General features: G+C 39.2%; 1 protein-coding gene across 1 annotated transcript in view; it reads left to right on the top strand.

Annotated features, from left to right (window-relative positions):
* Window positions 1-683: 683 nt before the first annotated feature.
* WDR12 (WD repeat domain 12) overlaps window positions 684-14,159 on the top strand; it is a 20,863-nt gene continuing 7,387 nt past the window's right edge. The window contains exons 1-10 of the mRNA XM_015819605.1: window positions 684-846; window positions 4,414-4,508; window positions 5,281-5,375; window positions 6,686-6,792; window positions 8,609-8,724; window positions 9,852-10,006; window positions 11,074-11,119; window positions 12,287-12,378; window positions 13,491-13,631; window positions 13,742-13,847. Coding sequence (XP_015675091.1) covers window positions 806-846; window positions 4,414-4,508; window positions 5,281-5,375; window positions 6,686-6,792; window positions 8,609-8,724; window positions 9,852-10,006; window positions 11,074-11,119; window positions 12,287-12,378; window positions 13,491-13,631; window positions 13,742-13,847 — 994 coding nt within the window. The 5' untranslated portion in view covers window positions 684-805. The remainder of the gene's footprint in view (window positions 847-4,413; window positions 4,509-5,280; window positions 5,376-6,685; window positions 6,793-8,608; window positions 8,725-9,851; window positions 10,007-11,073; window positions 11,120-12,286; window positions 12,379-13,490; window positions 13,632-13,741; window positions 13,848-14,159) is intronic.

Here is a 14,159-nt window from a genome sequence, read left to right as displayed (position 1 = left end):
ATAGCTGGGAAACCCGTGCCTCACCAGAAAATTAAGACAGCTTTATCAAGCCTGTTGCACTTCTGTGGGCTGGATTTCAGTTCTTCTAATTCCTAGGCATTTGAGAAAATACTAGCTTGGGAACGGTTGAATTACATTATCCGACTTAAACGAGTATCTATAGAAATGCTAATTTTGGGAGGCGGCGGCGGCGGCGGCGGCAGCAGCAGTAAGGCAAATGTTTGCAAAAAGAAAACATGTACACAAACAAAAATCCCCAAACATTGTAACAGTCGCCATTCGGCTACTCTATTTTTTTATTTATTTAAAAACTGTATTATCAGTGCTACGAGAGAATAAAATATAAAATACTGACATTGACAGAATCACCCTCTGTCTGGAATTGTACGAGCCGGGCTTTAGTAAACCCCTACGAACGCCGTTGCAAAATGTCAAGAGTATTGTTTGTGTTTCTCAAAGAATAAACGTGGTGGAAGCTCGGCGTTGCAAGAACGTGAACCACTTCCACGATAGCTCGCGGGTTATAGAAGAGAAGAAGAAAAAAAACATCACCGGGGAAGAAAATGCTCCCCAAATCAGGGATCTCTCCTTCCTCCCCGTGGAAAGAAGAAATATTAAAACTCCAAGGCTGGGTTTTGACCTTTAAGAGCAGACCTTACTAATCATTCCCTGAACTATCCATGAGCCTTGCAGGACTGGGCGAAGGGGACTCTCAGCCACGTGGGATCTTCGGATTTGGAGAGGCCGGGCATCTTACTCGCGTGTTGCGTGCCCGCTGTGGAGCTCGCCGGCCGTAATCTTTGCTATGGCACAGCTTCAGGCTCGCTTCTTCACCAGCAACACGACGTAAGTGGGAACGGGAAAGACTCAGAGAAATGGAACTGGAGTTGTAACTTTTCAAGGGTCTCTCCTTGGGACCATCGCTAATTTAGCTTTGGCTCCCTTCCTCGCCTTTTTGTCAGAAAATGAAACAAAGCTTTTGCCCTCTTTGACTTAATTCAAATCAAAGCTGAGAGGGAGGAGGGCATCTCCACCCAAGCAATTTTGGAGAGCTATCTCCAAGATCTTGTGCGGAAAACGGGCCGCTCTTCGTAGCCGGAGCGCATCTGGGCTTTGCAAACGTACCGTTTTGTAACCAAGGTTTCAGTAGTAACTATGGCAGTTGGATAACTTAGGCAGTTTGTATTTGAATGGCCATGTAGCCTTTTGTTAGGGAAGCCCAAATGTAATTTGAGTGATAAAAACCCATCATCCACGATTTCAGGGAGCAAACGTTGTATACAATAAACTGTATTGGTTGCCGGTTCTTGGAATGGCAGTCAACTCATTTGTTAAGCACTGAATGCAATAGAGTTATAATTGAAACAAAAACGGGATTTTGAAGTGATATTTGTTGCAGTTAACACTCACTTGATAGTACATAACCAACCATATCAGTCTGTGTGCAGAGGAGTTCCTGTGGGCAAGAATTCTTGTTTCCTGATCAAACCAAGGAAGGAAGGAAAGTAGACAAGACCCGGGAGCTGTGCCTACCCAGTTCCGTAGTAAATGGAACCACGCCTACTTTCTATCTTGTGGGGAACCTGTTGTATGTAGATGGCGTTGCCTGATTCAGCCTATTTCGTAAAAACACTTTTTTCCATTTGGGGGGGGGGGGAATGTATAATAGAAATAAAAAGAAATTCTAAAAACTATTAACTCATAGATTCTGCAGGTGAGTTATGTGAATGTAACTATATACTCTAATAAACCCAATGAAATACAATAAAACATGTATAGGCAGTTTGTGCCTTCCAAACAGCTGTATTTTCTGTTCCCACCAAATTCAGCTTGCATGGCTAATGACAAGGAATTGTAGAAGCTTTAGTCAGAAACTAACTTGCTTGGAGAAGTGATAGAACTGTATAGTTTTTAATGCATGAAAGCTTTCTACCACCTGGGTGCTCATTTCTATTGAACTTGGTTTTCTCTGAATTGGTTGTGGCGTTGGGGGCCATTGTGGTGCCCTGTGAGGTAGACTAGCTTTATACAGATTGGGACTTATAACAGGAAGTTATGATTTTAATATCAACACTAGGGTTTGAAAAGTCATGTGAAACCTGTACCCTCATAAGCATTACAGTTGTATTGTGTTTATCATACTGGTTTTCTTAGAATCATATTACTGCAAAGTGTTATTTTTAGACCATTGAACCACCAACTTAGTATAAGAACTTAAAGTATCTAGACAGACAGTTGTCAAGACTCTGCTTGAACACATCCAATAAATGTGAATTTTTCCTAACATTGCATGTCTTTTTTTTGCAGCCACATCAAACTGTTGACTTGTATTTTATTTGCAATACATGCTATTTCAAGACCTGATTTCATTATAAGCACCATTACCAAGCCAAATATTCATCCTTACATTTTATGTTTCTATTAAATGTCATTCTGTTATTTCATTTCTCTCACCTGAGATTGTTTTGAATTTTATTTCTTTTGTAGGATATTAGCAAAATTTTGTGTCATCTACAAAATTGATTAACATTTCAACATTTATTTTCATCCAACATTAAATAAACAAATAATCCCAAACTGATCGTTGTGGCACCTATTTCCAATTTGGTGAGGAACAGTTGATGAGCATCTATAGCAGGGGTCCCCAACCTTTCTGGATTGGTGACCTGGTGGGAAAGGAAGGAGCAGGCACCTTTATGCGCGCATGCGGACACATGCAAATGCGGCTGTGTGCGCGTGTGCGTGAACGGTGTCATGAGTATGCATGCTCCGCAAACGGGGCTGCTAGCGCCGGCGCATGGCTAGGCTAATGCTGGCACGCGGCTTGCAGCTCAGCTAGTACCGACGAGAGGCTCGTGGCTTGGCTACCACTTGCACGCAGCTCACAGCTCGGCTAGCACTGGTGATAGGCTCATGGCTCAGCTAGCGCCAGTGCAAGCAGGTGACACATGCACATGTGCGCACACACTGGCCAGCCACTCAAGCAGCCTGACCCATAGGCTGGGGGCCTCTGATCTATAGAGTACAACTTTCAAGCATGCTACTTTTTGTACCTACTGAATTATTTCATCCTGACCATTGGCTTAGTAACTGGCACATCAGTGGAGACCTTTATCAATTTCTTTTCTGAAGTTGAGATATACAGAATTTCCATATCGATCAAAATGTGAGGTAAGATGCCTGGGAAAAGTATTAGATTATTCTTAAGTTTAGATTATTCTTAATGCTGATTTATGGAAAGTCCCATTCTTATTATGTTATTTCTAAGATCAATATCTCTGGAATCTTCCTATGTATCAATTCCAGACTGACTGATTTATAGTTCCCTAAATCCTTGTTGCTAAATTTTGAGATGTTTACTTTTCCCAGGCATCTAGCATTTCATTAGTATGCTAGAATTTCTCAGTGATAGCACCTAAGGATTTAGCCATGAGATAGTTCTTTCATTTCTGTAATATATTTCTGTCAATCTCAAACTTGCCTTTGGTTCTTATTCCACCTACTAGCTTTGCTTCTATGGTTGATTGCCAGCTTCTGCTATAAACTTATTATTTGATCGAATAAGTTGTCATTCTTTACATGCCTTAGTGGGGGGTATATGTAAGCTTCAGGGGATCAATGCTCAGGTGTTGATCAAGTTTTCTTTCAGGATGTTTCACTCACACCCCAATGAGAGCTTCTCGGTGCAACCGTTCAGAAGTGGAAATTGCCTTGTAGGATTTCTACTAGTGTTCAGCCAACTATTATAGCAAACTTGAGCAAACAATCTATCAACTGAAGTGTGGCCATTAACTGCTCCAGTCCTTTGATTTTTTTTATGAAGGATACCTACAAGCTTCCATTGGCTATAAATATATGCTTTATTCAGGCAGTAAGATAAATATGCTACAGGAATTGCAAATGACAAACATCTTAATCTTTGCTTTGGCTGTTTAGGGTACCACCAGTAGAAGGCTTTCATTTCTTCCATGTTTTCTCCTCTGATTGTTTCACTTAAGGAAAAAATGGTACAGATTTTCTTGGAAAACATTCTGGAGTCTGCTCTTCTTAGAACCAGGCTGTATTACATTCCTCTTAAGAGTTGTTGGTTACTCTGTAGGAAGTAGTTGGTCAGTCACCCACACTGGCAATGAGCATATCTCAGTAGATCTTCTAAACAGAAGCCATTCAGGAGAACACTGTTTTCATTGCTCACAGCTAAGCCCACCATCGTGCAGAATACAAGACTTTGAAGTTACTTACTTTTTCCTCCTGTGGAATTCTTATAAAAAATGTCTGTTAGTTCTCCCCATTTGTTTCCTGTCTGAGCAGAAGTCTTGAAAACCCAAATTATTAGCCATATTTTTCCCTGAGAGAGCTGAAGGTCTGAGATGCCATGTTTTGTTAAAATATGTGATTCTTTTCTTTCTATAGATATACGATAGATGATGTTCCTTTTTCTATCCAAGCTACCTCTGAAGTTGCTGACCTCAGTAACATTATCAACAAATTGTTGGAAGCTAAAAATGGTATGTTTATATTTGAGATGTGATTCCATTAATATTCATTCTAACCCTCGGGGGTATTGTAAAATCAGATATCAAAAACATACAACTAATCACATTTATTTTGTATTTATAATTATGCAGACTTGACTTATTTTGATAACTAATTGCTTCACTATATATTTTTCAGATTCAATATTATTTAATCAAACAAATTAGAGATGATTATAATGTAATCCATGCACTAGATTATAATGGATTGTTGATCTCTCTATGCTTTCTTTCACCAATCCAGGACAGGACATATGGAGTTTCCCACAGTATGGAAAAATAGATTAGACTGAGAGATAGCGATGTCAGGCTGGGTATTCCATTCAAAATATAGTAGTATTTACCTACGGTTGAATGTTCATTTACTTATAAAGAGAGCAAACTTTTAAAAAAAAATCTTCCTTTCCCGGGATGCTTCTTTACACAGACAATTTTTTATCTTGGCAGCTTTGGAATGAAGCCAGATTGTCTGCAATAGCAACTCAGTTTTGTTCTCATGATTGTTTTTACAAAGAAATCCAGAGAAAGTAATATATTTTGTAAAGGAATCTAGCAAAGCAACTAAGATGCTGCATTCCATTTTATATGTATTGGTAATATTACTAGTGATCTGGAGAATAAACTTGTTAAAAGAAATTCAAGAACAGTGAAAGAAAAACTATATCTTAAAAGACCATACATTTTCCAAATTTGCTCTTAATGTAAGTTGTAACTTATGTAACTTGATCCTTTGATTTGTTTCTAGACGATCACAAATATGTGGAATTTGACTTCCTTGTCAAAGGACAGTTCTTGCGTATGTCTCTTGTCAAACACATGGAAATGGAAAATATTTCAACAGTAAGCCATTTTAATGTTTTTTGAGGAAAGAGGTGAATGTTATGATTTTTTAAACATTTCTCAGAAATGTATTTTTAAAAATGCAGTGCAATTTTCTTCCTGGCAGCTATGCGGAAGACTTTAATGGGTATGCTGCCTATTTATTTATGTTTAATCTCTGCTTCGTGCATTGTAGGGTTTTGAGATACATAGTACCAACCAGTATTCACTTACATTAATAGGTATATTGGTAGCCACTTCTAATGATGATTTGATGCCTTTTCTAATGATGACTTAAACTATCAGACTTGCAAGCATACAGATATAAGACTAATATACTACAGGTGGTCCTCAATTATTGACATCTCATTCAGTGACCACTTAAGGTTGTAATGGTGTTGAATTAGTGGCACTTACAATTAGTCCCCAAAGTTCCAATTGTCCACAGTATCCCCGCAATTGTGATTGTGTTCCAGCCACTTGGCAACCAGCCCAGATTTCAGAGCATTCCGTGGTCATGTGATTTTGACTTGCAATCTTCCCTGCTGGTTTTCCACAAGCAAAGTCAACAGGGAAGCCGACAAGAAGTCTAAAGTGAGGTTCTTGCTTAACAATAGTAACCGGCTACTGTTCCAGTGCCTATTACTATTTTTAAGCAAATATTGCATGTATTTTATTTTGAAAGTGTAAGATTCAGTCTCATGTGAATAGATTGAACATGCCCAGCAGCAGAGTTCCTACCTGTCCATACTCCGCACCACCCAGGTGTCCCCCAACTATTTGGAGCATATTTGGAAGGAAGAAAAAAAAATCAGATCTATTTCCTTGTACCTGTTATGCTGATAGAAGTCAAAACTGGATACAAACATTTGTTCAACTTTTCCCAAACTCAAAACCACTTTAATGAAAAGTGAATGACTGTAAGAAGTTACATTTTTTAGGTTATACATTTAATTGTATTTTTGACCAGTAGAAACTTTATACTACTATTCTGACTCTAACTCAGTAATTTCCACCATGGAATGGACAGTTCTAGAGTGCAAATGCAATGGATGAGTGGATGGGCAAATGGTATGTTGATTTGGAAGTATAGTCCCTTGATTCCATTGGACCACGGCAAGGGACAGTAGCAAGGCTGGGGAACTTGTCATTTTCTAGATGATGATGATAAAAACTCCCAGCATTCCTAAGTACTGGCCGTGCTGGCTAGGATTGATGGGGTTTATGTAATATAGCAACATGTTTTCCATTCCTAGCATGTGGGATTGTAGGCTTATCTCCTGGATTTGCTTTATAGTACAGTAGTTAATGTTTCTTTCTTCCACATACAGGAAGATGTAGTAGAAATTGAATATGTAGAGAAGTATACAGCACCCCAGCCTGAAGAGTGCATGCTACATGATGACTGGATCAGTTCTATTGAAGCTACAGAAGAATGGCAAGGAATTTTTAAATTTGCTTTTGGCTCTTTTTGATTTCTGGTACAGCTTACTGCACTAATAACAGTATAAGCTTGCTTTCCTTGTAAATAGGTTCCTGTGCTTTACTCTTCTAGAAGTTTATCCATCTTTCCTTGCCCCTTTCTCTCTTCTGTGCATCAGTAGTTCAGGAATGAGATGCTCATTCCAAAACTATTTAATTTTTATCAGCTGTATTAGGACGGTCATTGTCCTTTGCCAAAAGTTTTTAAATCAGCTTTAAGACTAATTTCTCTCAGGCACTGTTGCTTCTTTCAGAAATTCTTATAATCCACCTTCCTTCCCTACATCGAGGTTTTAGGTAAATGATGCATTCAAAGTGGGTTTATCCTAGGCTAGTATAGCCAGGCAAAATAAGAAAATAAATAAATATCGATTCATTTTTGATAAATATATAAAGCAGTGAAATTGAGCAGCATGGTGGCCTAGAGGTAGAGCTCTCATCTCACAGCCAGGAGGTGGTGAGTTTGATCCTAGATAGCGGCAGATATTTCTTTCTCTGGGCGCACTGAGTAATTGGCATCAGGAAGGGCATCTGGCTAGTAAACGCTTGAATTCCATTTAATTGCCCTGACTCCACTCCGATGCAGGTCATTAAAAGAAAAAAAAATATGAAGCAGTGAAATTAAATGGCATCATCAATAAGGTTAAAACGGTCTTTCCAGATATATAGCTGCTATCATAGAAAACGTTGAGGCCTCAAAAATAAGGGTGCAAAGCTTAAATTATAATAAGCTCCTTCCATTCTTTTCAGACAAATGCCAAAAGTGATTGTACTGTTGCTTTAAACTGAGTGGGTACATTAAACATGCATGTTATATTAGTGGCTCTTTTTCCTCACAGAATGATTTGGCAAAATAAAACATGATTACTTTTTTTGCCATGATTTTTTCTTTGTAAATTAACGGGAGAATGAATGGATATGGGGTGGAGTTGGTATTTTCAGATTTGTAATAGCCACGTTCTGGCCTGACTTAAATTGTTTTTGGTACAAATCACAAATATGGAATTTCTAAACAGCGCAGATTGTTTGAACCTCATAAACACCTTGACATGACGTTCAAATAGTAAACTGTAATGGTTGCTATATGGTACATGGACAATAAGAATTATTGGGGAATAGCTATATTTTTCTAGAAAAAAATGGGAGAATGTCACTTGCTTTGAACTATGCACAGTATTTATAACTCATTACCAGTCACATCTTGGCATTACATTTACAAAAATATGGCTTTGCATAGAATCTGAAAGGTCTGTTCAGTAGGTATTGTCAACGCTATGACAATGGATGTTGTCACTCTGACAACTGAGAATCAGCAGCCATTTTTACTTTTGCTTCTAGCGTGCCTTTCCCATTTTTTAGAGTTCAGATGTAGAAGGGGGGGATGGGATGAATGCTTGAAGGTTTAGCTAGCCATAACAATGTAGAAATGTGGGAACTCAAGGACATGGTCTGATAAGGGTTTGGTGGGCTGAGAGGCCGCATGTCTTGCGTTAATTTGGAGAATGTGATTTATGACAGTGTTTGTGGGATGGGAATTGCAACTTGTTACTTTGTATCTGGGGACAGGGAATCTCAGTTTTGGGTTCAACTATGTAAGTGCCAATACTTTGTTTCCTAATAAAATGTTCTTTAAGGAAGAATTCTTGCCTTGAAGTTCTTTTACTGGTTTCATCTCTCAGAACCATGACAGGTATATTTGAAATTTTTAGAAGAGAAACTGATTAAGAGCTGGGCACACCTTCAAAAATGTTCTTTACTTCTGACTTCCATAGGATCTTGACTGGTTCCTATGATCAGACTTCCCGGATTTGGTCAGTAGAAGGCAAACCTATCATGACACTTGCTGGGCATGTAGATGTGGTAAAAGATGTAGCTTGGGTTAAAAAAGGTAAGTAAAAAAGGGCAAAATAGATTTCCTTCAGAACCTTGTGATAGACTTTTATTGCAGTCAGCTCTGAGTTTTTTTGTTGCTGTTTTGCTTTCCACTAAGTGATGGCTGTCTCTTTAACAGTTGTTAAACCTTAAATTTTCTTTAAAATTCTTTCTTTCACATTCATTAAGATTTTTTGGAAAAAAAAGATCTGCAGCATTCCCATCTTTCACAGATTTGAATGGGCTGTATTATAATTTTTGTCCTGGTATTGTTTACATGCAGGAACAATAGTGCAAGAGGCTTCAGACTTCTGCTTACCTGAAGCCATGGCATTTGTCCTGGCCTCTCATGTTTTGAGAGATAATGAAACTGGGGAAAGGGGGGGGAGCGTTTACATTATTTAAGACTGAGCTACATGTTATTTTAAAATGCATAAAAATATGGCTTTTTACTTTAGATTTAGCGAAAGGGACCCAGTTATGACCCAGCCTTAGTATAAAAGAAGATGTTTGACTGGTTTTTATCCTTCAGCTGTGTTTCTGACGTAGCTGTGGACAATGGCAATGGAGCTATGTCTCTAATTTACAGCATCAGAAAGTGTTGTCTTCCTAGTAGTATCTGTTTACGTAACATTGATCCATGTTGGCATTTCAGCAAGATACAAAGGAATATAGTAGCTAGATTCCATAAGTTTACTGAAAAATAAAACAAAAAACAACTTGGTGTCTTTGGATTTTAAAGCAACATCTAGATTTCACCTTTAGAAATGAAGGCAATCACTGTCCAAGAGGTTGTCCTTCAGGAGCTGAGAGGAGCTGTATCGCCTAAGAGGCGGGTTAAATGATTCTCAGAATCCCATGTATTCCTATTATTTTTTCAGACAGATCCTACTTGTATAGGATTATTGGTTCATACAATAGTAATCAATACTTATGGATTACCACTGATCTTCACATTCCTTAAAATATATGTATTCCTTTAGGCATAGTGGAGCGTCCCATTTTAAATACTCTAAATCTAATTATAGTTGTGCTGTAGAGTTTTGCTTTTTTTAATCCCATTACCAGATTCTGGGGTAGAGTGAAATTGGATGATTGGTTTTAGGAAATGCTGCTCATTGTATCCTTGCCTATATTCTTCAGACAGCTTGTCATGCTTGCTGCTCACCGCCTCTATGGATCAGACTATCCTCCTCTGGGAATGGAGCGTGGAAAGGAACAAAGTGAGGGCTCTTCATTGTTGCAGGGGACATGCAGGAAGTGTGGAATCTGTAGCAGTGGATAGTTCAAGGACCAAAGTAAGTTATGTGCCTTCCTCCTCTGCTGTCATATTCTAAAAAGTAGACAGGTGTGTTGTACTATAAGCACTACTGCAGTTCTTTTGAACATTCAGATCAAAACCTCATAACATGGCCTTCTAAAGCTTTGAAAACTAAGAAAGACACATTGTGATTCTTGTGAGCAGATTTCTTTATTGCTCCTCACTTATAGACACTTGCCAAACTAAAGCAGACAACTTGCACCATAAATGATATACCTTGGGAACTATTAGGGAGGACTCATCTGCACCCTCTTTCTCTCACACAAGCTATCTAAACTGCATTGTCTCTTGCTCTTCTGGAATGTACTCCTACCCCCCTGGGAATCTAGGTAACATTCCATCACAGGTCTTGTAAGATGATGGCTGGCATTGGCCCTCTAATTGACCTTTTCCCAAGTACTCCTAAGGATGTTGTTTTTAAATAACATCAGTTTTAACTGCCAAGGGCTTTAAATGCATTTCCTTCCAAAGTTTTGATGAAATACAGATGTTTAGAGTTTGCAAAAGCCAATGGATTCGGACTGGAGAGTGTAGGTTCAGGTAGGGGAAAGGAGAGAGATATATCTAACAAATAACATATGCTGGCTTTCTGTCCTCCCTTTCTTTCATCCTTGAATTTCTAGGCTTTCTGTCAAATCATGTATGAATTGCATTATTATTTGTTGATGACACTAATGTCTCTTAATCTGAGGTGGAGTTGGATTAGTGAAATAATGGGGGCAGCAGTGTTGGGGAACATTATGGCAACAGAGATTTTACATTTTAAGACCAAGAAGACCCTGGAGGCCTCTGTACAATTCAGTGTTGTTGGAATCGCTGGGAATATTTTTCTGCCACTGATGGACAATATCTCGAAGTAATTGAAGCATCAGCTTCTCTGCTACTGCAGCAACTCTACCCCAGGGCAGGCTGGACATGTGGGGAGAGCAGATTCTGAGGAACTTTCCAGGATTCAGTGGCTTGAACACAAGCATATTAATTTAGGCTGGAATCAGATCAAATCAGATATTTACCATTTTATTCAAATTTTGTTCTTTTTATTAGTTTTGCAGTGGCTCCTGGGATAAAATGCTGAAGATATGGTCTGCAGGTAAGAGAAATATTTTAGACGCAAGCATTATTTTTTGCCCATAGCTCACCCCTCCAACACATGTATCTTCCTAACAATTGTGAATGTACTTCCGTGGTGCAAACATACTGTGTTTATTGTCATACAATTCTAAATGTAGCATTTTAGTGCAAAATTGTAGATTCCTACCCACATGGTACTACTTTTGACTCTATAGTTGCGGTGTATGAAGCAGTCATATATAAAATGGCACATCTTGTAAAGCATATGATAAGCTAATTTCATGGTGAGAAGCCTGAATAAATGGAATTCAGTTCCAGAATTTAGTTCCATCCCATTTAGAATAGAATAGAGCTGGAAGGGACCATGGAGGTCTTCTAGTCCATCCCCCTGCTCTAGCAGGAGAACCTATACCATTTTAGACAAATGACTGTCTAGTCTCTTCTTGAAAATCTCCAGTGATGGCGCGCCCACAATTTCTGAAGGCAAGCTGTTCCATTGGTTAATTGTCCTCACTGTTAAGAAGTTTCTCCTTAATTCCAGGTTGCTTCTCTCTTTGGCCAGTTTCCAACCACTGTTTCTTGTCTTTCCCTCTGGTGCTTTGGTGAATAATGTGACCCCCTCTTCTTTGTGGTAGCCCCTCAAATACTGGAATACTGCTATCATGTCGCCCTTGTTTCTTCTTTTCTTTAGACTAGCCAAACCCAAGTCCTGCAGCTGTTCTTCATATGTTCATCTCATTTATACAATAAAGAAATGAAGACTAGACTTTTTCATTCCACAAGGGTTGTTAGCAAGGTGGATTTCATGACTAAATAATTTTTTGATTAACTGGCTAGACTCAAGACATCAGAGATAGAACTTCTGGGCAAAACAGGTTGATCTTTCTCAAGAGGCTGGATTGAATTATCCTACACATTCCATAAAATTGAGGACAATGCTTAAGAAAATGCTAATAGCTAGAAGGTAGGTAGATAGATAATAGACAGAGTGCCTGCTTAATAACATCCAAGAAAAGATCCAGATTATTTCTCTTCTTCCATTTCCTTCAATGAGCTTTGAAAATGTGTTGAAACCCAAGAGGTAAAAAATAACTTATAGCTAATTTAGGCTATTTGTGTTTATTTGAGATTATGAATGTGTGATTATTGCCCTTCCTTTTTTAATCTTATCTCATTTTCATTTCAGTGCCTGCCGATGAAGAGGATGAAGCAGAGATGGAGGAAGTAGTAAACAGACCAAGGAAAAAGCAGAAAACCGAGCAGTTGGGACTAACAAGAGTAAGAAAGGAATGAGTGGAGTCAGGCTTGGCTTGATTCATGTGGGCAGCTGCCAGGGTTGTGACTGATAGTGACCCCCCCCAGTGGTTCACATGGCAAGCTTTATTCACAATTCACTTAAATCAGGGCTTTTAAACCAGTGGTACGGGTACCACCTGTGGTACATTGCACCTGGTAGGTGGTACGCGACCATCCTAGAAAAGTAGCGGGGGAGGGGAATGAGCTGAACTGGTGACAGCACCGCACAAGCCTGAGTGAGAGATGGCTGGAGCTGCAGGGCTGTCAGGACTCAGCGGAAGCGCCAGGATCAGCACTTCTTCGGGGCTGTCAGGGCTCAGAAGAAGTGCCAATCAGCTGGAATGTTGCAGCATCTCCAGGGTCTTGTGATTTACATTCAGATGCTTGGCAACTGATTCATATTTATGACGGTCACAGTATCCCAGGGTCATGTGAAGTGACCAAAACCTGCTGCAACCACCCAGCAGACGGAATAAAAACCAAACACCCCCTCACCCCACCGCCGCTGCCAATCCTCAACAGAAATGCTCACAACAATGAAAATCTCGGACAGGAGGAAGAGCGCCGCCGGGCGGGCAGGCAGGTGTCTTGCTCGGCTGTGGCGTTGTAACTTCAAACAGTCACTAAGCGAACTGTTGTAAGTCAAGGACTACCTGTACTTTATCACTTTTTTCCTTTTTTTTTTTTTTTTGGGTCATCAAGTTTTTGACACCTTGCTAGGCGACTGGTGGTACTCGGATATTGCCATATCCTAAAAGTGGTACAATGGGTGAAAAGGTTGAAAAGCCCTGACTTAAATAACTGAACTCTCAAGGAATGTAACTATGACTAGGACATGCCTAGGTTCTACTCATCTGCCCATATACCAGTATGTCCTGCTAATGCTTTCTAAAGTAACATCTCTCTCAAGCTCTTAGTAACTACATGGAAAATTCCATGTTACTTGGCAACATTATGCAACTGGATTGCAATTGTCTTCTACTGGTTTATTTCCCCAATTTAGTTTTTAATTGATAATTAGATTTTCCATTTTTCCATTTTTAAAAAACCCAGTGTTAGCCATTTTTTCATTGGTCTTTATTCCTCATGTCTAGACTCCTGTTGCAACCCTCTCTGGTCATACTGAATCCGTGTCTTCCGTACTTTGGTCAGATACAGATGAAATCTGCAGTGCTTCATGGGACCACACAATTAAAATTTGGGATGTTGAAACTGGAAGCTTTAAATCCACTTTGGTAAATGCCATTTTAACATGACTTCGCTGCATTTAATTTGTTTTATTTATTTTTTTCCAAAAGGGGATTTCTATAAAATGCTACTTACTACACTTTTTATTGTATCATAGACAGGAAACAAAGTGTTTAATTCAATAGCCTACTCGCCACTTTGTCGGCGTATAGCCTCTGGAAGCACTGACAGACACATTCGGTTATGGGATCCTCGGAGCAAAGGTGAGTAGAAGTGAATATATATATGCAATCTTGATGCAAGATCAACAATGATGGATAAATATGCCCGGGATTCGCATTTTTGCAACCATTAAGGACATATATATATATAAAAATTTTGGATTGCTGACAAAGAATTAAGGGAGAACTGGAATAGCCATTTCGAACTTTTTAGTTCTTTTCAACCAGACATACCCTTCTGAGATTCGAACCTGGGCTGTCTGCATGTTAGGCAGATGTATTAACCTCTAGACCACAGGCTCTTTCTCACTTTGTCAGCTATGAGACAGGGGAGAAGAATTATCTTTGAGTTTT

Source organism: Protobothrops mucrosquamatus, unplaced genomic scaffold (genome assembly GCF_001527695.2).
Source record: "Protobothrops mucrosquamatus isolate PMUCROS unplaced genomic scaffold, P.Mucros_1.0 scaffold958, whole genome shotgun sequence".
In the NCBI taxonomy this organism is placed as follows: Eukaryota; Metazoa; Chordata; class Lepidosauria; order Squamata; family Viperidae; genus Protobothrops; species Protobothrops mucrosquamatus.
Note: the sequence above shows the minus strand (reverse complement) of the source record. Positions and strands in the feature narration are given on the sequence as shown.